This window comes from Toxotes jaculatrix, chromosome 3 (genome assembly GCF_017976425.1).
Source record: "Toxotes jaculatrix isolate fToxJac2 chromosome 3, fToxJac2.pri, whole genome shotgun sequence".
Taxonomy (NCBI): Eukaryota; Metazoa; Chordata; class Actinopteri; family Toxotidae; genus Toxotes; species Toxotes jaculatrix.
Genome location: NC_054396.1, coordinates 14,851,680 through 14,874,482, shown reverse-complemented (window position 1 = coordinate 14,874,482; position 22,803 = coordinate 14,851,680). Strand labels below are relative to the sequence as shown.

General features: G+C 40.5%; 3 protein-coding genes across 3 annotated transcripts; all 3 read left to right on the top strand.

Moving 5' to 3' along the window:
- The first annotated feature begins 625 nt into the window (after positions 1 to 625).
- sec61a1 (SEC61 translocon subunit alpha 1) lies at positions 626 to 6,398 on the top strand. Its single transcript, XM_041034685.1, has 12 exons — positions 626 to 741; positions 1,390 to 1,457; positions 1,583 to 1,648; positions 2,283 to 2,361; positions 2,447 to 2,578; positions 2,736 to 2,845; positions 3,478 to 3,631; positions 3,752 to 3,912; positions 4,051 to 4,248; positions 4,388 to 4,579; positions 4,669 to 4,745; positions 5,286 to 6,398. Exons 1-12 carry the CDS (start codon positions 735 to 737, stop codon positions 5,470 to 5,472), a joined length of 1,431 nt encoding a protein of 476 aa, XP_040890619.1. The 5' UTR covers positions 626 to 734; the 3' UTR covers positions 5,473 to 6,398.
- A 6,832-nt stretch (positions 6,399 to 13,230) lies between these two features.
- On the top strand, positions 13,231 to 16,039 carry chchd4b (coiled-coil-helix-coiled-coil-helix domain containing 4b). The gene is made up of 3 exons (XM_041034794.1): positions 13,231 to 13,476; positions 13,963 to 14,061; positions 14,190 to 16,039. The coding sequence occupies exons 1-3, from the start codon at positions 13,455 to 13,457 to the stop codon at positions 14,543 to 14,545; spliced, it is 477 nt and encodes a 158-aa protein (XP_040890728.1). The 5' UTR covers positions 13,231 to 13,454; the 3' UTR covers positions 14,546 to 16,039.
- A 419-nt stretch (positions 16,040 to 16,458) lies between these two features.
- Positions 16,459 to 22,645, top strand: uroc1 (urocanate hydratase 1). The gene is made up of 19 exons (XM_041034792.1): positions 16,459 to 16,746; positions 17,352 to 17,482; positions 18,045 to 18,138; positions 18,231 to 18,290; positions 18,377 to 18,505; positions 18,593 to 18,654; positions 18,779 to 18,845; positions 19,098 to 19,241; positions 19,329 to 19,417; positions 19,896 to 19,958; positions 20,070 to 20,249; positions 20,339 to 20,436; positions 20,522 to 20,594; positions 20,761 to 20,950; positions 21,057 to 21,155; positions 21,269 to 21,368; positions 21,777 to 21,858; positions 21,943 to 22,042; positions 22,159 to 22,645. The coding sequence occupies exons 1-19, from the start codon at positions 16,621 to 16,623 to the stop codon at positions 22,297 to 22,299; spliced, it is 2,028 nt and encodes a 675-aa protein (XP_040890726.1). The 5' UTR covers positions 16,459 to 16,620; the 3' UTR covers positions 22,300 to 22,645.
- Positions 22,646 to 22,803: the final 158 nt, after the last annotated feature.

Genomic DNA, 22,803 nt, shown 5'->3' with positions numbered 1-22,803 from the left:
AGTATTTTTATTTATGCTAATTAATAATTGTACTTGCTCTAGATTTCAAATGGAAATATTTTTACTTTGTACTCTGTACATTACAATTAATTGAGCTATAGTTATTAATAATAATAATAATAATAACAATAATACATTTTATTTATAGTGAACTTTTCATTTAAAAGGAAATCTCAAAGTGCTACAACATTAAAAGGGCATAATAGCACAAAACAAGAACATTAAAACATAAACAAACACGTAACAGTTATTTAAAATGCTTTCTTGAAGAGAAAAGTCTTCAGGGACAGAAAAGCCTTCAAGGCTGCATGTTACTTTGTAGATTAAATTTTACACCAACATACCATCGTAAAAAAAAAGGAACACAATTATACAATGATGTGGAATTTGGGTCTACACTTTTGGACTTGCAACGGAGTGCATTTACTATTATAGTATTTATACTTTTACCCAAGTGAAGAATCTGCCATTTACAATATATAATATAATACATAATGTAATCATATATTTCCACCACTGCACAAAAAATATGTTTTATTATTTGAATGTATTTTATTCTATCTTTGGTTAAAACAGTGTGTTTCTTTAATTTCTCTCCGGGTCCTTGGTGTCTGTAGTGGTGACGTGTCTCTAAAGTTTCTCCTCCTCCTCCTCTCCTCCCGGCGGCTCAGTAGTGACTGAGTGTGGTCAGATTTACACAGTGAAGGAGCACCTAGGTGGACTGTAGGGACAACATGGGCAGTGAGTATCTCTTCTGCACTTGACTTGTATGAGACTGATATCTAGATCCTTTTTTAACAAGATCCAAAATACACTGTTTGTAAACTGTTTTTGACAACTTAGCTAACGGTGTGAGCGCTGGCATTGATAGCAGGCGGCTAGCTTTCGTTGCTAGCTAGCTAGGTGGCAGTTGATTTTGTACTATCACGAGTCATCTGGTCATAAGTCTTTTGTGGATTCAATTAAACTTGGGCAGTATTTCTACAAGCTGAACTTCTCGCTTGTGTTGAGATTTTAAAAGCGCCGTGCTGTTTCGCGTTGGCTGGAAACCTCTTGTAAGCTAACGTGTTAGCCACTCATTCAAAGACATTGACAGTCTAGTGATGACGACGCATAACACCGCCGGTGCTGTCTTTGAGCCTGCTGGACCTAAATCAGCTTCAGGCTCTTCTCAACAAACATGCGGGAATGGGAATGTAAAGAGCGACCAAAAAGGGCTGGAAGCCTCGTGATACCAAAGGCTTTACTTTGACATCAAATTTGTTTGGATTTGGTTATTGTAATTTCAAATCTGTCTTGAGTCCGCCCCCATTTACTGCCACGTCCCACCGAGGACCAGTTATTATTTCCAGTTAACTCAGTTTAACATCCGTATTTGCTTCTTTACAGTCAAATTCTTGGAGGTGATAAAGCCATTCTGTGCAGTGTTGCCAGAGATCCAGAAACCTGAAAGAAAGGTGTGTATCTTTTTTTTTTTCACATCCCGATTTTACTGGTACATTTGTACATGGCAATGAGTAAACTCTATGTTGGCTTTGCTTTTACTCTCAACTAAACTCAACAAGATGTGCTTGACCAACAGATCCAGTTCAGGGAAAAGGTATTATGGACTGCCATCACTCTCTTCATTTTCCTGGTGTGTTGCCAGGTAAGTGTCACTATTCATTACTGTGTATTTTCTCAAAATCTTGTTCTCCATTCATCTTATTGGTGTGATTTTTTTTTCTTTCTTTCTGCCCAGAAAAAAAAAATCAAGTGATTAATTTGATTGACTACTTTAACAAAGTGATTCATTCATATAATGTTGCCACTGCGTCTTTGGCAGGGTTCTTACCATTGCTAATTGTTCTTTATATTAAATATTGATCTATGGATTGGTTTTGATTAATTATGTTGACTCCAAAATGTCCTAAAATTTGACTGTTGGCCATAGAGTTATACCTTTAATTTGTCTATTGTTTCTATCTGCCAAAAGAAAGAGAAATCCATTTAGGGTGATAGGTAACAGAGTAAAACACTCTTCGTAAGTTTCCACTAGAGAATATTTGGTGTTTCTACTTGATTAAATGAACCACTGATTAATTTTCTGCTGATTGATTTCTCAATCAACAAATCAGTAATCACTATGTACATAGTGTTGCACGGGGTAGTTTTCATGTACATAAATGATATGAATAAATTTTGTGAATGAATGGCTTCAAATAGGACTTGCAGATTAAGTATTGAATTAATGTATAACTGAAAAATATCTCACACACCATGTGATCACCATTTTCCTCCAGATCCCCCTCTTTGGCATCATGTCCTCAGACTCTGCAGATCCGTTCTACTGGATGAGAGTAATTCTGGCCTCAAACAGAGGTATGTGTCTAGCCAATAACTTATTAAAAGATTAAATTCAAGTCTGCTCTCATTCTGGTATAACTAACTAAATATCTCCACCCAGGAACGCTGATGGAGCTGGGTATCTCGCCTATCGTCACGTCAGGCCTGATAATGCAGCTGCTGGCTGGAGCTAAGATCATTGAAGTTGGAGACACACCAAAGGACAGAGCCCTCTTCAACGGAGCTCAGAAATGTAAGTAAACTCTCATCAAGTGGTGATTTGTAAACACTTGGTTAGAATTTCTAATTACATCCATATATATATATATATATATATATATATATATATATATATATATATATATATATATATATATATATATTCTCTAACCCCTGTTAATGATTTTCAGTATTTGGAATGATCATCACCATTGGCCAGGCCATTGTGTATGTGATGACCGGCATGTATGGAGATCCCTCAGAGATGGGCGCTGGAATCTGTCTGCTTATCATCATTCAGGTGAGAACAGGAAGATTTTTGCAAAATTTGGTATGTGTCTAATTTGACTAAGAATATATGATCTGCAGAAACTGGCTCTGAATACGCACTTACATGATGTGAAAACAGACCATAATAATACAGAGCAAGCTTAAAGATCTGGATTATTGATACGTTTTTCTTTTCTGTGTTTCTAAAATTAATCCCTGTGTTTGCTTGGATCTGTTCAGCTTCTTTGCTTCCCCAAATATTAAATTGATTTAGTATCACAGGCATATCCCCTACAATTGAACCAGCCATTGTCAAACATATAATTGTCTTTGAAATAAAGGGGTTGAGACCGTCATCTCTGGTAAACTTCATGATCTTAGCAAGAGCTGCGTCAAGGCATTTCAGCGTATCTCAGAGAAACTTGTCATTATGTCAAGTCATAATACTCCGATAGTCAATATCCATTGCTGATAATTAAAATTACTTGACCAACAGGACGTTTAGATTGAGTTTTACTCAGAAAGTAAAAACAAATGGTCTAACTTACATAGCCAGAACCAGCAGCTAAGACTGTCCAAACAAATGTAAATTTATACCAAAGTGCAACACATGACTGCCTCAGTACTTTCCCAGATGACTGTATCTGCTGTGTTCTTCTTTAGCTGTTTGTAGCTGGGCTGATTGTGCTGCTGCTGGATGAGTTGCTCCAAAAGGGCTATGGTCTTGGCTCAGGGATCTCACTGTTCATCGCTACCAACATCTGTGAGACGATCGTCTGGAAGGCCTTCAGCCCCACGACTGTGAACACTGGAAGAGGTAAGAAACCACCAAAGGGCAGTCAGTGAATATGTGCCATGGTAGTGATCAGTTCCATCCCATTGCTCTTCTGCATTCCACAGAAATGTGCCTCACGCTTGTGACTTTTTGTGTTTTCAGGCACTGAGTTTGAGGGAGCAATCATCGCTCTTTTCCATCTGCTGGCGACTCGGACAGACAAAGTGCGTGCTCTGAGAGAGGCCTTCTACAGACAGAACCTGCCCAACCTCATGAACCTCATCGCCACAGTGTTTGTCTTTGCTGTAGTGATATACTTTCAGGTGAGTTGCGGTCCTTTCATTTGTGTGACTTGACTCTAAACTGCTTAGGTTTTTAAATAGGTGATGCATTAGAAAAAAATATTTAGGAAGTTGGCTCAGTTGTTCACATCTGTCCTACACATTCACCTCCTCTCACAGGGATTCAGGGTGGATCTGCCAATCAAGTCGGCTCGCTACCGTGGCCAGTACAACACCTACCCCATCAAGCTCTTCTACACCTCCAACATTCCCATCATCCTGCAGTCTGCCTTGGTCTCCAACTTGTACGTTATCTCCCAGATGCTTTCCACACGCTTCAGCGGCAATTTCCTGGTTAATCTGCTTGGAACTTGGTCTGTAAGTAAACATAAATGTCTCGTAATCCAGATTAACATCAGCAGTATACTTTATATTGCAAAATGATTGGGTGTGGAGCTTTAGTGACCTTATGTTTTCCTTAGCCCTATATAATGAATGCATTTTCCCATGATTGTAGGACACATCGTCAGGTGGTCCAGCCCGTGCCTACCCTGTCGGTGGACTCTGTTATTACCTCTCCCCCCCGGAGTCATTTGGCTCTGTTCTAGAGGATCCAGTCCACGCACTCATCTACATTGTCTTCATGCTGGGATCATGTGCCTTTTTCTCCAAAACTTGGATTGAAGTCTCTGGCTCCTCTGCTAAAGATGTAAGTTGTAGCTTCTCCCTGTCAGGTGGTGTTAATGGTTTATTTCAAACAGACTACACTTTACAGCTCTGTTCTTCACTCTCATCCAGGTGGCCAAACAGCTGAAGGAGCAGCAGATGGTGATGAGGGGACACAGAGAAACCTCAATGGTCCATGAACTGAACAGGTAAAATCAGATATCTTTTCATGCACAGTTCTTGTTTTGCTTTTCATTTACAAATGTCATCGGCCACACAAACCATACACAGAGCAGGTGTATCCGTTACAATGGTCACAAGTCACAATCACAAAGCAAATAACTCCCATCTTATAACTGAAGCTACAGATTGTCATATTACATCACCTTAACTTCCTTTATTGCCACATGTGTAACTGCTTAGTGTCTTTTGGCACTGTGGGCTCAGCAGTGGGGCACTCACCGAAAATATTTTTTTAAGCTCACTGTGAAGTGTTTTTCAAACTAAATTCTGATTGTTCTGATCGACAAAATGGATCACCAGCTTAGGGCAAAGGTGTTAGCATTGAAACAGCATAGAGTGTGTGAGATATATTGAAAACAATAGGCGTTTTTCATTTACAACACAGGGGTAAATAATTAAATTTATGTATTTGAATATTAACTAGTCTTTCTATTCAGACTTTGTGCTAAAAAATCATGAATTACATATATTAATATTCATCTCATTATCCCTGTTTTGCATTCTAGGTACATTCCTACTGCTGCTGCCTTTGGCGGGCTGTGTATCGGTGGTTTATCAGTCATGGCGGACTTCCTCGGAGCCATTGGCTCTGGCACTGGTATCCTGCTGGCCGTCACCATCATCTATCAGTACTTTGAGATCTTTGTGAAAGAACAGAGCGAAGTAGGCAGCATGGGGGCCCTGCTCTTCTAGAAAAGCCAATATCCTCCCACCTTCTACCAACTTTTATTAAGATCACCAACCTTGCATTTATCTTACATCCATGTGAAGCGCCCGCACCATCAGTTCTCCAGTTTCAGGATGTTTGAGTAATCTCTTCAGGAATCTCAGCTGAAATGGGACGTTGTGAGGTGGTACGACTGCACAGCTTGTTGCTCCTCTTCCAAAGTCCACACAAAGACAGACATTTCAGTTGTACATCATCAGATTTTTCTAACTGGCTCGAGATTAAAGCTCCCCGAGTTTCATTTCAAGGCTTTCTTTTTGTATGAAATGAAGTTACTGCGGGAGTTTGTTTCTTTTTTCAGACTGACAAGAGAGCGCTTCAGTATGCAGGCATACTCGACTTGGAAGATGGTGGTCAACTGCCTGCTGTGTGCGTACCAGCACTAAACCATCTTCTTCTTGTCATTTTAGTATATACTTTCAACTTTATTTTTCTGTTAACCTGCCAAGGTAAAGGTGTGGACCAGAAGCTGAACTGTAAGATGCTGAGTCGAGTACTGTATATTTTCCTGATTTTGGTGACTCTGGGTTTTATTTGAACAGGGTCTTGTAAGAAGAGGATGTGGAGCTCACATTGGGGTCCGCCTGTCAAAATAAATTGTTCATCTTATTTTTTGTGAACAGCCATTTGATGAACCATTCAAGTCCACATAGTTTTAATGTATGGCATTCCCAGGGAGCTGCAGTATTAACTCACGTGTCACACTCATTCTTGTTACCTATTTAGTAACATTTTTTGTTCTTTTTTTTATTGTCTGCTCCAAACATGCTTTCATTAATCAATTTTTCAGACCCAACAAATTGTGATTTCTGTACATAGGCCATGCATTGAATAACTGAGTTTAAGATAAAGTCTTTTGAATATGTAAAAAATAAACACATTTCAGAACAAACTTACATAAAAACATTCTCAAAAACTTTTTGTGGAAAAAACCTTTAACCTTTGATTAGTTGCTTGAGTTGTCTCCTGTAAATACTGATGCAGTCGACGTATTTAGCTGATATATTTTGATGTCTCTTGGCTATGTTGCTCACTGCTTGTCAGATGATGCCCTGAGAAATACTTTGAAGGTAATTTTACTTGTTCTATGTTGTTCTGGTGCTATGAGACTCAACTTTAATTTTGGGTATAGCAAAAAGACAGTATTTTGAACACATTTATATTTTTCGATCCAATACCATTCGGATCAGGTGTAGCTACTACCCGGGCTGATCAGTGATTAATTACCATCTGGTATATTTACATACACATTTCTAAGTCTTATATTGCGATCTGAAGTACATGAGAACATATATTTTTTGATAACTACAAGTTCATGTTGGTGAAACGTGAAAAGTGTGACTAAACACTGTGATTAGTAAATATCTGTAGTATCTGAAAACATTATGACAACATTAATTTTATTTTTTATTTTATTTTATTTCACCTGTCCCTAAATTGAACTAGACCTGAAACAGTTACTCATTTAATCAATTAGTGGGTCAACAGAAAATTAATCAAGAAATGATAATAGAATAATGGATTTAAGTAATAATTCCAAGTATTTTCTGGTTCCAGCGTCTTCTGTGTGAAGATCTGACGCTTTTCTTCGTTATGTGTGGCAATAAAAGTGAATATCTTTGGGTTTTGGACTGTTTGTCAGGCTAAGGCATACGGGTGATGTCCTATGGCGTACGACATCATCAGAATGTTGCAAAGTTCTGTTCCACGTGTCATAATGACAAAAGAATGTTCTTCGAAGTCAAATAGCAGAAACGATCCAGATCCAGTCAGACGAACACTGATCCTGCTCAGAGCGACGACTCAGAGTTTTGTTTCTTCGGTTTAGTTCAAACTTACTGAACGTAATGTCTACACGCAGAACATTTAACACCCTGCAACGCTGGAATAGTAAGAAGAGCTACAATGATAGCACTGATGTAAGTAACCAACTCTTATCAATCTCCTGTTCACACTTGAACGTTTTTTTTGTTGTTGTTGTTGTTGTTTTGTTTTTTTGTTTTGGTGGTGTGTATAAATATACTTAGCTTACATGACACCACAAATTGACAAGACATACATACTACACAATGTTTAAAGCTTAAGAATGCCAAAGATGAGCAGATTTTTCAGACTTTCATGTCTAAAACAAGGTTTCTGTATTCAGATAAAATAAGAAATAATACTAATTTAGAAAGGTTTATACAGTACAATATATTTTTTCCTATTGTGCTTTGTGTGCATTGATGTTGTACATGTGCCAAAGATAGATTTGATCAAGTTTTATCCTGTAGTGCAATCCTTACATCACAATCCAAAGTGACAAAGTAATACAGTACAGTATGACACAATAACATGGTGTAGTAGAGAAGTGTAAACTGTAACCTAATGTATTATAATTAACTGATTTCACCATCTAATTATTCTCAACTGACTCAACTGAGGGAAAAATAAAAAATATGTTTTTTTTTTAAATAGCCATTTCAAAGCCACTGTAAGGAGAGTGGCTTCAACAACCAGTCCAGGATATTGGACATAGAGGAGGCTGCAAGGGCTGAGAGGGCTGCACTAATTCAACGTGTAAATAAGCGGTACGCTTCACAGCAAGCCCACAACAATGCTATTCTGGAGAGACTAGGGTTCTCCACCCAGCAGGGTAGCCTCTTTTCACCTCATCCCCCAGCTTCTCCTAGACAGGGCCCTGAAACCTCTTTGCAAAGAAGGGGGATCAGACCCATTTCACATGTACCTCCTTTAAATTTGGAGGAGAAGAACTGCTGCCAGATGCCTGGGACCAACCTCATGATGGACAAAGAGGACCCCTTTTTTGAAAAGAAGCTGCGTCTCGGCAGTCAAATGGCAATACTTGCCAGTAAACTGTCTAAGGTGAAAGCCAGAGACAAAAGCCCAAGCCTAGACAGCCTAGACAGCTCAGATAGGTCTATGGACACCATCCGCTCTACAGACACACATACTCCAAATGAGCTAAGAGCCATCTTATTGTTGCAAAGCCCCGTCTTGTCACCCTTCACCCCTACCCCACCCCAAAAAGCACCAAGTAAAAAATCTCCTTCCAGACTGCCAGTGAAAATCATCAGAGCAGGTAAATTCATACTGTTTAATGATGATAACTTCCTTTTTTGGGAACTTTACCAAGACACCTTTGAGATATGGAAATAGTTCAAGATGTGATGACAGTGAATAGGTAGAAATCTGAGTAACGATGAGTATGTCGTTGTTTATCTGAACAGGCAAAGAGGTAGCTGGTGAACATGATCTCCAGTCAGCTAAAAGCAAGGTGAACGGGATTGTGGAAAAGGTGGAAAAACTCCAGCTGGTTGGACTTCCATCATCTCCACCTCCAGCGCCTCCCAGAAGGACGACTTTTGTTCCGACACCTCCATCAGTTGCTGCCCCGACCAACAGAAGGGGAACCAGACGTGGGACAAACCTACGCCTTCCAGAGGCTAACATTGAAGGGGTTAAGGATGACATCCGGCCTTTGGCAAACTCTGCCAACAGCTTGTCCCTCTGCTTCAGGCAACTCCAATCAGACGACTGGTATGTCACCTACACTATAGGATAGAAGAGACATCTAATGTTTAATTAGTATAGCCAGCAGGGAAACAGCAGTCTGTTGTTCCTTAATCAATGGTTAACACAGTTCAATTGTTTTTGTCATCTAAACATAGGGAGAAGAAAATGAATGGGTTTAAATCTGTTCAAGCCCTGGCAAGACACCACCCAGATCTGCTGCAGACCAAACTGCATGAAGTCTGCCTGATCCTGACCGAGGAGGTACTGCAGACATTTTCCTCTTTTTCTTTGTGTTTTTCTTCTCATTGCATGCAGTTTCATTTGCCTATTTGTTTATGTATACTGCATACTGTGTACACAGAAGTACTAACTGATGTTATTTACTTTATATAGGTGAAAAACTTGCGCTCTGTTGTGGCCTGTGCTGCAATGGACACCATAGCAGTGCTGCATGTTCACCTTGGGAAGGCCATGGACCCTGAGGCAGAGAGAACAGGTCGCGCCCTGCTGCTGAAGCTGGCAGAAACAACCAGCACCTTCATTCACCAGAAGGTTAACCTTGCCCTGGACACACTGGTAGAGGGCTGCAGCCCTGGTAGAGCTGCAAGTGCTCTGCTCAAAACTGGGTTGAGGTAAGAAGAGAGAATTTAAATAAATAGTAAAACATAGTTGCAGGACATAGTTTGTCTGACATTTCCCTGTCGCTGTTCTTCCTTAGCCACCGTTGTGGTGCCGTGAGGGGGAGCACAGCGAAGCATCTCCACCAGCTGGCGGAAATCATTGGAGAGGAACAGATCTTGACAGCAGGGAAGATCTTCACAGAGCGTTTTATTATTGCTGTCTGCAAGATGTCAGTGGATGCTGCACCAGATGTCAGGTGGGTTACCAAGTTTGGCATGATCTTATAGTTGGTGGTTGCAGAGAAAAATGCTCTTTGTATGTTCAGTCTTAGAGTCTTTTAACCTTATGGGCGCTGTGCTTATGCACCAAATTGCTAAATGCAAAATGTATTTCTGTACAGGCACCATGGACAGAAGATGCTCCAGGGACTTGTCTGCCAGAGGGACTTCATGATGCTGTGGAATAAGGTTATCCCAGAGAAAGACAAACCTCCACTGCTGAAAATCATGAAGAAGATGAGGCAGTAGAGCCAGAGATGGATAACATCACCATCTTCATCTTCACTGTCCCAAACTCTATATGTATATATGTAAATAAAGACAATAAATAAATCAAATTAACTTCAAACTAAAGAATGCTTATTTTGAATTTTTAACAAGTTTCTCAAAGAGAGACAAACTGTCTTCTCCAAAGAAGTCCAGAAGAGTGAAGTCAATTTTTTCTTTTAACCCTCCTGTCGTGTTCACCTCCCGCCCCTTACTTTAGTGTTCCCGGTCAAAATTGACCGGTCTGTTTTAACTGCTCTTAAATTAGCACAAAAACCATTTTTCACCACCAAATTTTTGTTCAACATTCTTTAGCTGTGAATGGTGTCTCAAAGTAGTGCTTAACATGAATTTATAGAATTAGACATAAAATAACTGCAGTGAAAATACAAATAGGCACTGAAAATATATTACAAAATGAACATGTAATGTAAAATAAATGGAAAACCAAAGACCAAACTCAACATGAAGTTGTGTGTGTGTGTGTGTGTGTGTGTGTGTGTGTGTGTGTGTGTGTGTGTGTGTGTGTGTGTGTGTGTGTGTGAATTCATGCACATGAGTGGCATGTGACACTCAGGTCAGAGTGGGCCTTGCAAACATAGGCATCACAATGTGCTGGCGCCGTTGAATAAGAGGAGTCACCAAAGCTTTCCCCAGCTCTGTTAGGAAAAGTCTCGTCTTGAAACTCTTCCCCTGATTCCAGGTTGAGTCGATGGCTGTCCACACCACATACGCGTTGAAAGCAGACACATCAAGGATTTCTCTCCAGGTGTCCCCAAACACATGCTTCCCCTCCAGGTTTGTCAACTCCAGTATAATTCCCTCAATGGGAAAAAGAGTTGGAAGCTGGACTTGATGTCATCCACACGAGATGTCATCCATCTCGTTGTACATGTAAAAGATGTCCAATGACAATAAAAGACATTCTATTCTATTCTTCTATTCTATACCGTGTTGGCCCCGGCATCATCTTTATGATGTTTTCCACTCTTGTTCTACTTCCTCGGTCCTGGGGGGGATGAAGACCAGAGCAAGTGTCCACTCTTGGACTGGAATGTCTCCTCAGGTGCCTGTTCTTCAGGTGTCTCTACCTTTCCATCTGTTGACTGGTCAGTCTGGATCAAAATCTGTGTTGTCTTCCACTTCCGAGGCATCCTCCTCTATCTCTGGTTCAATTTCAGTGCCCTCTTCATCATGTCCAAAAACCTGGACCAGAACCTCTTCGACAGAGAACTGCTTGGTCAGTCGCCTACTCATTGTGCTCAGAGTAAAAGAAGTTCAAGGTAAACATCAAGCTATATATATGGGGTCTGTGTGAAGAAGATACATTGATTAGTCCGGAAGGTGTGGTTCACGTGGGGGATAGGCACAAAAGCGTGGGAAAGAGATCGGTTCACATAACAGACACCTGTCTAATCTGTGTGAAGATATGATCCATTGTTTCATCAGGAGGTTGGTTCACGTGGGAGGATCGGCACATAAGCGCGGGAAAGAGATGTGTACCCGCAAAAGACATTGTTCAGTCTGAAATGTGTGTGTGTGTGAGTGTGTGAGTGAGTGAGTGAGTGAGTGAGTGAGTGAGTGAGTTGGGGTAGTGTGTATGGGGATGTTTTCTGTCTGATGGATGAATATAGTCTGGATACCCATTCATTTCCTATGGCGGTCACTTTTGACCGGGAACACCACAGGTGTAACAAGGTTGATTAAAACACTAAAAATTCAATGAAAGAGGTGATCATCACTTTTATATGTTCAAGTGCATAATGTGGAGGATATCATAAGGCCTTGAGGCAATCAGATGTAAAACACAATATTTATGAGTGTTTTAAGTTGTAAATCGGTCAGATTTGACCCGAACACGACAGGAGGGTTAATGTTGTGTTCTTGGTTAGTGTCCCATCAGTGTCATCAAACAAGGAAGGACATTAAGAGTTTGTCCTTTCACTATGTCAAAATAACAGTGAAACACAGAAACAGACAATGAAGAATGACAGTTCAATGTGACTGAGTCTGTCTCTGTGTTCAGCGGTGGATTCACTGTCAGTGTAGGTGAAGGAAGGACTGAAAATTCAGAAATTCATTTAAGTCAAATGCTAAAAGCTTCTTTATTGTCATAATATTTATGATGAAAATTTGTCATTTAAAGTAGAACACAATATACTGTACAACAAAGCAGATTGAACAAATAATCAGATTAATAACAAAATCAGAGGTGGGAGTCAACATCAAGATGTATCTTGAAGGGCAGTTCCCCCAAAAATAGACAAATGTACATCATAGAGCAACAAGACAGGCAGTAATAAACTAGAAGCACCGTATAGTGGTGGTATGCCTCCATGTGGTTGGGTGCTCATTTGTAGCAGATGTAGAGGTAGAGGTTATGGGTGTTTTGTAGTGATAATGGCAATGTTTGGGAACGTTAGTCATCATAACTGTAATCTGCTGAACATACAGTATGCACTAACTGTAATCTAAACGTTGGCCCTCTAATATTGCCCACTGCCAACCCTGTTTGTATCATGTTTTATATGCTGCATGTCCTTCTCCTCTCCTCCATTCCCAGCTGTCCTATCTTCCTCCTTTTGCTCCTTTCACCCAGCCCGGCCATCGGCAGGAGGGTCCCCCATCTGAGCCAGGTTCTGCTCAAGGTTTCTTCCTGTTAAAAGGGAGTTGCTCTGGGGTCAGGCTCTGGGTCTCTGTAAAGCGCTTTGAGACAATTTTGATTGTGGAATAATATATAGGCTAAGTACAACTGAATTGAATTGAATTGAATTGAATTGAATATCACATTCGCCTGCATAAAATTAAATGTACGATCACAGCGACCGCGACTTTTGACCTCTGACCTCCAAGATCTACTAATTTCATTCTTGAGTCACAGTTGAGATTTGTGCGAAGTTTGAAAGCCATCCCTCGCCGGCGCGAGGACATAAAAATAAAATAAAGTCTACAATCGCCCGGTGGAAAACACTGTATACTTTTTTTTTAGTTATAGGGGGCAGTAATGCGCCCCGGAGCATCTGCGCTACCGGAAACAGAAAACAAGAAGAAGAAGAAGAAGAAGGAAGAAGAAGAAACGAAGTAGTCTCCCCATGCTTCAGCAAGGATAGTTGTGAAACAGTGGAGTTGATGCTTCTGGAGTAAAACCTCTGATATTTTCGGGCGTTATGTTGTGTTGTGTGTCAGAAAGAGCCGTTTTCCTCGGTGTTTAACCAGCTGGTGCAGTAAATCAAAAAGAAGAGTGTAACCTGTCTCAGCGTGAAGAAATGAGCTCGGTCAGAGAGGAAGGTAACTCTACGGTGCTAGCCGGCTAACTCTAGAGTTGTAATTAAGTTTGAATGAAAAATTAATTTCAAAAATCTAATTAAGTATCGGGAAGCCTCTCGCTAAGGCGAAATTTAGGACTGTCAAAATGCGATGGCTTAAAACGTGTTTGGTTACTGTAACTATCACAGCATTTAACCTTGAGGAGCAACAGGATGCAGCAACATTGCAGAGAGTCATGATAAAATGTTTCCAGTAACTCGCCTGAAGATGTTTTTCACAGTCAAAGTCACTTGTTGCTGTTGTGTGAGTGCTGTTATTGAATGGTCGTCTTCGTTATCACTGTAAGTCAGACATGGGCAGACTTGGGTGGATATCTGGTCCAGTGTCGGAAGGTACTCCACTCAAGTGTAATTGGAGGTTTTTGTTATTTCAGTAGGGGCATTTTAATAACACAGGGTCTGTGCTGGCGATTTGTTTACATTGTCCTTTTTCCATTTTACACAACAGGTAAAGACCGAATTATCTTTGTTACCAAAGAGGATCATGAAACACCCAGCAGTGCTGAGCTTGTAGAGGAAGATCCCAATGACCCATATGGGGAGCGAGGTAAGAAGGTGTAAAACTATCCCCCCCCCCAAAAAAAAAAACACACGTCCTCAGGCAAAATTGTAACTCTGGTAGAGTTTGAAAAACCCAAGTTTAGAATTCCACTTAAACGTCTTCTCATATCCTAGGTCTGATTCTTCCCAATGGGGACATCAACTGGAACTGCCCCTGCCTGGGTGGGATGGCCAGTGGTCCCTGTGGGACTGAGTTTAAGGACGCATTCTCCTGTTTCCACTATAGTAAAGAGGAGGTGAAAGGCTCTGACTGTCTGGAGCAGTTCAGGGCCATGCAGGAGTGTATGCAGCGTTACCCAGAGCTCTACCCACAAGAAGATGAGCGAGTGCCACAAGAACAGTCGTCTGAAACAGACCAGACCTCACAAGACTCTGCATCTGCAGAAACATCAGGTGCAAACTCAACATCCTCCATGGAGGAAGACTCTGATATCACACTACCAAACACAGAGAGCTCAGTCGAAAGCTAATAATGAGTGTTAGTGTTAACGTGAGGAACATGTGTTTAAAGTCCAAATGAAATCACATTTAGTCATCCCTATTTTTCAGACAAAACTTAATGCCGACATGTTTTTAAATTTACTGTTAATAGGTTGTTTTTTTTTATTGTTAAAAGAAAGGAACAAAGTTTTTCTGGGTAAAACATTGTTAATGCTTGTTTTTACTCTCAGCGACTGCAGGGACATGTCTGTGTTTGATTGACAGCAGCTGGAAGGCTGAATTACCAGCAGAGGAAAAAGAGAGGAAGTTAAAAAAAAAAAAAAACAACAACTTGCACAGTAATTTACAAGCAGACAGTGTGTTGTTAGCAGTGGTACAGAAGAGCAATGGCCACACCAGCAGCTAAATTGAAATGATATTTGCAGGCACATTTACATGCTGTTTAGAATGCATGCACCTGACCAGCTTTTTAGTTATCCAGCCTGCAGACTGGCATCAGAAGTGCACTCACCTGGTGCATGTTTGTTTGGTCACTCGTTTGGTTGTTCACAATCTGGCTTCTGTTTTATGCAGATATGGTTTAAAAGGAACTTCTGTGATTCCTTTATTCAGATGGATTTATGTGAAGACAGGGGGCACCATCACAAAACTAAAAAATGTAAAGTATAACTTCTCCTTTTTGGTTTCTAATTCTTTTCTCAGAGGAAACACAGGACATGTGATTTATGTTATAATAGACATAAACATTAAGTTTTATTCCATTTGGACTTCAGACTTTCTTTTTAAGACTAAGATGGGCTTATAATTGTGTGAAACAAATGTATTAGGGTCAATGAAAAATTGACTGTCTTGAGAGTTAAAATTCAACTTGTACAGTTTTGCCTTTGGTTGCAGGGAAAACAAGATTTTAAAAAATCTTTAATTCAATCAAGAGCTTAGAGGACCAAGCTGAGCACACACATTGAAGTGAATAGTATATATTTTTAACTTCAGTTGTGTTAAGATAAACAGTTCTACTGCCCCATGCTGTTATTTATTATGAAAAGGTCTAAAACTGTAAGATTACAGTAACAACGTATATTTATCCATTTTCTCTCATATCTAGGCTATTTTCTTATGATGTAAAATGTATAACATTTTACATGCGCAGTATGTATTCTACAAAGTTTGTCAGTAATGTCGCTGAAAAAGTTGCTATATTCACAGAGGAGGAAAGAATGTACTGAAGAACATGTTATAGCTTTTTAGTGTTGAATCTTGAATAGTGTGTCTCCACTAGTGTGCTCTGTCCTGACTGTGCTTCTTCTCTTAATTTATAACCAGACTTAAAACTTTTACCTCAGCTGAACTCTACCGTTTGTGTGTAGCATAGGACTGACTGAAGTGACTTGAAGTGAAATACTGTTGAAAGTTTTATAATAAATTGTGTGATACCTCTGTGGTTCTTGTGAGGTTGTAAACCTCTTTTATCCTCTAGACCTGATCTGTGCAGTGACCGTCATTAAACACCCATGATCACCTAACAGAGAGTACCATTGCTTGAATTTTGTTATTTCCTTTCAACTTTAAATGGTTTCAGTTAATTCAAGCAAAATACAGACTGCATGGAGAGTCCAGTAACATCTCCAAATCTATTGTTTGCCAGAATTTTTGCATGAAACTTAGTTATAGATGGACACATCTGCAGGTGATGGAAGTGCCAGTAAAACTGAAAAGAGAAATAAAATGATTCTACAAAATAACTGTTGACCTGTCCAAAGGTTCTGTCATGCATTTTTGTTTGACTGAGTTACATGTCTAAGCATCAGGGGTCAGAGGTCTGTAGTGGTGTTTGTCCACTGAAGCATGTGCCACTTCAAACTCTCTGAGGGATCAATAATTACCAAACACCCTTTTCTGTCCCTGTCGTACCATTGGTGGATCGCGAAGGGCAAAGATGGCCAAAAGGCCAATGGGACAGGAAGGCGAAGAGTAATCGCCCTCAAATCTTTACAAGTCCTCAGTCTTCCTTTCTTTTGAGAAGCATTTGCAGTGAGGGTGAGAGCTGCCTTCAGTTTCCAGCCTGATCTCCGTCTTCAGGTCTCTGTGTGTGAAAGAAAAGAAGATGTCTAATTTAAAGGAGATTTGCAGCGGTTTACCTCTGGACCCTTTGCCACCCAACCGGGGGAGAGATCCCAGTGTGCCACATGCACCTATCCGGACCCCAAACCTCACAGCAGAGGAGGAGCGGGTGAGTGAACACACTAACGATTTCTGGGCATCCAACTTTTTTATCACCTTATCACAATAATTTCTAAAACAATGATCCAATACACTTTATGATGTGATGACTTTCTGAGTAGGCAACAGCTCGAGTGTAGCATTTGAATTTAAGCACACAACACTGTGTAACTAATTGTGTACGCCATACTTCCACACCTAAATGCAACAGAGGTGTCATTGATGTTAGTGTTTGTGCTTTCTGCTAAGAAGAAGTCAGAATGTTTTTCTGTGTATCTTGAAGTCATCTGCAATCTAAGCAGGGTTGCAGCTCATTATCAAGTCAAACAATTGCTCTATTGTAAATGTGTTACATATGGAGGCAGAATTGACATTATGCCAAACTGTGTACTCTGCCTTATTGCGTCACAACAGTTTGCTATGGTGGGCTACCCCCCAAAAATTGATCATTCTCTAAGGTCCTTAACTGACTGCCAAAAGTCAGAGCAAAGACTTCAGTCAATAATTAAGAGAGATGCAGGGAGTGTTCTACCTCTTAAAAGGTCTGTCTGCATTTATTGAAACACTGATTTGTGCTGTGCTCACTAACCTACTGTAAATGCCTCTTCCCTCTAGCTGGCGTTGAGAAATGCCCTGCGTTACTTCCCTCCCTCTCACCATGCGACACTTGCACCCGAATTTGCTCAAGAGCTGCGGCAGTACGGGCACATCTATATGTACCGCTTCTGCCCTACGTTACGCATGAGGTGAGGCAACGAGAGCCCGACTCATACTGGGTTTTTGAAGCCAGTACTGGTATTAATATTTGAGTGTTTTAAATAAATCTGATGACATGTTGGCAAATTTTTCCTTTTTTTCTTTTTTTTTTAACTAATACTTAACAATAGGTATTTTTAGAAATAATCCTTTAAACTTGGTTGATAACAAGTAAATATTATAAAGTGAAAATAAGATGATAAAAAAAGGAACAATAAATAGAATGACAGTAATATATATGCATATGCAGACATACTCTGTGTCTCATCATAAGCCAGTATTAGTCAGACACATTAGTCTGCTGGATTATGGGTCAGGCTCTACAGACAATCCCCTTTGCATGCTACTTACACCAACCTGGTATTACATTTGAATTTCACGTACCCTTGTTTTCAATTTTGTTTTAAAATGCTCTAGATTATACCCTGCAATCCAAGTATAATCTGACAAATCTGACATTACATTTACACTTAATTATCTAGTATTGTACTTTATTGTGTAGTTACTTTGTTCCACCGCAGTAGTAATGGGAGTTTCCTCCTATTTCTGCAGAGCATACCCCATAGATCAGTACCCATGCCGCACACGTCAAGCAGCCTCCATAATGTTAATGATCATGAATAACCTGGACCCAGCAGTTGCTCAGGTGAGCTCGTGGTAACCTAAATGTGATAAATCCCCATGTGATTTATCACCAAGTCCTCTGTATAATTTGTTATATTTTTCTTTATCTTTCAGTTTCCCCAGGAGCTTGTTACCTACGGTGGAAATGGACAGGTGTTTAGCAACTGGGCCCAGGTAAGCATTGAATTTACTTGTGTTTCTCTTGATGTAGAGAGTCTAAATAGATAGATATTAAATGATTTGTGTGTGTTTGGGTGCAGTTCCGTCTGGTGATGCATTACCTGAGTGAGATGACAGAAGAGCAAACTCTGGTCATGTACAGCGGCCATCCCATGGGCCTGTTCCCCAGCCTGCCTTCCTCACCACGTGCCATTATCACCAACGGCATGGTAACTGCACAACACACATCTGACTTAAGAAACTTGTAAATCTTGATACATGACAAATTCACAAATTTTGTTTTTTGTGTCACTCAGGTGATTCCAAATTATTCTTCCAGAGAGCAGTATGAAAAGATGTTTGCTCTCGGCGTATCAATGTAAGTTTTGAAGGTGCCCTTTATTCCACTGTTTGTTGTCAGGTAATGATTGTATAAGAAAACGTTGCCATATTAATCTTATTGTGTGCATGCAAGATGTAAACTGTGTACTTTTGTTTTTCAGGTATGGTCAAATGACAGCAGGCAGCTACTGCTACATTGGACCTCAGGGGATTGTTCATGGCACTATGGTTTGCAGTTTTTTTGTTAAATACTAGATAGTTTCACCTCTTCAAGCCTTTGAAGTACTTTGTATGAACTGTGGATGCAGCCTGTGATTATAGCAGGGGTCACAAGAAGGGGTCACATTTCTTTGTATTAATGGGTCACAAGTCAAAACAGTTGAGAACCACTGCTTCTTATCATAACAATTAGTGCACACATTGTAGGGTGTAGTGCCTGTAATGTGTTTTTCGACTGTTTTCTTGTGGTTTTCTTTGTAGCTGACTGTGCTGAATGCTGGCCGGAGGTACCTGGGCTCTGATGACTTGAAGGGGCGTGTCTTTGTGACCTCTGGCCTGGGGGGCATGAGTGGAGCTCAGGCTAAAGCTGCCGTCATTGCCGGCTGTGTTGGCGTAATTGCAGAGGTCATTTCCTGTTAATACTGCCTACTGAGCATGAATGGAGGAAGTCCTGTATGTCCATGTGATTGTGTGAATCTGTTTTCCATGTAGGTGGATGAGGCTCCTCTGAAAAAGAGACATGAGCAGGGATGGCTGATGGAGGTCACCAACAGCATAGAGCACTGCATTAAACGCATCAGGTAACAGACAACAAAAGATGATTGAGATTAATTATGAGTGTCCAAATCATTATTAAATATGTTCCTACTTTTTTGTTACTTTTGCATTTAACTGTATTGATGGAAATGAGGGTTTGTATGTACTGTTAGGCATTTAAATTGTACCATTGCATCCAGTTGTATTTTATAAGCTTGTACGTTTTTATATCAAATCTTAATTTCTAAAGCAACTAAAAGTTGTATCTGTCAAATAAATGTGAAATAAAAAAGTACCATGTTCAATTTTATTTCCCTTTGAACTCACTACTCAAGTACAGTACTTAGTTAAATTCCACCGCTGCTACCAGAGCAGTTTCTTGTCTGTATGTTTGGCATCTTAGTATTGCTCCAAATTCATGGGAATGGCACCTAATCCCATAGAAAGGACAACTAGATATATCCCATAAGAGTACCTGTCAACTGTGACATGCAGTAATTGTTATTATTTTGTGTCTCACAGAGATGCCAGGAGCTCCAAGACTCCCCTCAGTCTGGGTTACCATGGCAACATAGTAGATTTGTGGTGAGTGAGAGATGAAGACTCTCTGCTTCCCAGACACGACCCAGGTCTGTAGCTACAATACAGTAAAGGAACCACGATTTATGACAAACACTTTTCTACCTTTCTATCTAGGGAGAGGCTGGTGTTGGAGTATGAGACCACCGGGGAGCTCCTGGCGGATCTGGGCTCAGACCAGACCTCCCTTCATAACCCATACAACGGAGGCTACTACCCAGTCCAGCTCAGCTTCCGCCAGGCTAACCAGCTTATGTCAACTGATCCTAACCGTTTTCAAACCATGGTCCAAAAAAGGTTAGATTAATCAACTTTCTTACTGATATTTTCTGCAATATATTTGTCTATTACACTAAAATAACAAGTGTTTTTACGTACTTTCTCAGCCTCAGGAGACACATAGAGGCTATCAATAAGCTGTCTGATGCTGGTATGTTCTTTTGGGACTACGGCAACGCATTTCTCCTGGAGGCACAGAGAGCTGGTAAGTAATTATAACACACAGAGAAAATATCGTTGTCATTGAGTCCAGTGAGTTTAATGAGAGTTGTGTTTATTGTTTTATGTAGGAGCAGATGTCAAAAAGGTTGGCGGAGGAGCAACAGAATTTCGTTACCCTTCTTATGTACAGCACATTATGGGGTAAGACATTGTCTTATTTATTCAGTATAGCACTGAACATGTAATATAACTGTAAAAAAATAGAAAAGATTAGAAAAAGACAGACACATAAACTGTGATCAGGTCCGTTATTTTCTTCTTGTGATGAACTGTCAGTGATCCAGTTTACCTTCTGTCTTTACCACAGAGACATTTTCTCTCTGGGCTTTGGCCCATTTCGCTGGGTGTGCACGTCTGGCAATCCCCAAGATCTTGCTGTAACAGATAACATTGCTGCTACTGTCCTGGAGGAAATTGGTGCCACTGTGACTGATCGTATCAGGCAGCAGTACAATGACAACATCCGCTGGATCAGAGAGGCTGGGAAACACAAAATGGTCCTTAACGTTTTGGCAACTAACGCCTGCATTTTTTCTTCTCAATGCCAATCACTGAGATTAAGAGATAGCTACAACTGCAGGTTTCCGCTGTGTATTTGTTTAGGTTGTGGGATCTCAAGCCAGAATCCTCTACTCTGACCAGAGAGGAAGAGTCTGCATTGCTTTAGCGATCAACCAGGCTATCGCTGATGGAAGAGTTTCAGTAAGTGGCCAAAGTGTCTGCTTGAGAAGATTATTTCATGTTTACTGCCCTCTGCTTGATATCAAGTTTTCAGTGGAGTTTCAACCTTGTGTTTTGTTGTTTCTCTTGCTCAGGCTCCTGTGGTCATTAGCAGAGACCATCACGACGTTAGTGGCACAGACAGCCCCTTTAGAGAGACCTCAAATGTGTATGATGGATCTGCCTTCTGTGCTGGTAGGTGCAGTTCACTGGGGCTGTAAGAACTTTCCATGTTAAATCTTTCTTATCGGTTTACTCTGGCAGTTTGTCTGTTATAGATTGATCAAATTTGAACAAGACCACTATAACCTAACCTGAACAAAAATAAAAGAGGACTTTTTGTGGAGTGTGATAGATGACCTTTCTGCAACTACATTTTCATATCATACAAATGTAGTGATTGAAAACCAGAATTCCTGTTCATCATGTGTTGTCAGTTTTATGCTTTGTTTTGTGGTCAAACATGCAAGGTGAACTGAACTGAAAAGTTGGCTATCTACTGCCTTGAAAGTGGAGTCTTTGTGACAGCCCCCGTTTCTTTTTTTATCCAGCTCTTCTGTCTCTCTTCATTTCTAGAAAGCTCACAATCTCTCTCCTATACAGACATGGCGGTCCAGAACTTTGTTGGTGATGCATTCAGGGGCGCCACATGGGTAGCCCTGCACAACGGTGGTGGTGTTGGCTGGTAAGACTTGCTGGGTATTCAGTAATGTGTGTGAATGTTATTTATGATTCACTAAAGCTATTTATTGAAACGTGTCACCTATAGGGGCGAGGTAATTAATGGAGGATTTGGTTTGGTGCTGGACGGCTCAGAGGAGGCAGCAAAGCGTGCCAAACTGATGCTCAACTGGGATGTCTCCAATGGGGTGAGAGCGTCGAGAGAACATTATCTTGGATTCCAGCCTCACTCATTATTTACAGTCTGCTCAGATTGCAGATGACTGCTGACTTGCTCTAATCTGTGTGTTTCTGTGTGCTGCAGGTGGCTCGTCGTTGCTGGTCAGGAAACTCTAACGCCTATGAGACCATCCAGCGCACCATGGAGGAGAACAGGCAGTTGCGTGTCACCATGCCTTACCCTGTACAGGATGAACATGTGCTGGACCGTGCCCTGCAGGGCTAGCCAGCACTTTTGGCAAGGGTCAACAGCTTAGCTGCAGCCACACAACAAAGGAAATCTGCAGCTGTAACCGCTTCATCAGATGTGTCTGCTTCAGGCGTTACCCAGCTGTTGATGTTATGTACTGCAGACTACTAAAAATCACCCACAAAGACAGTTCAGTTCACTGCAAAACAGTACTGCAGTAGTTAATAAATCAATGGCAATAATTCTACACAAGTTGTTTGCTTGGAAACACAGAATTCAAAGTAGGATACAATATTGTGTTAGGTTGACTAATTTAATATACCAGACTATATTCTTTATTGTTTGTGCTGAAAATTAAACTGCAACATTGTATAAATGACCACTCCCACAGTATATGAGTCATTTCTGTGTAGATAGTCTTAAAAAATAATAAGTCCATAATATTGTCAAGTTCAGGGTTTATACATGTGAAACTGAATGGTCTTCTGGTGCCAAAGCAATGATTTGGTCACAACTAGCTGCACCAAAGCAGCAGGTTGG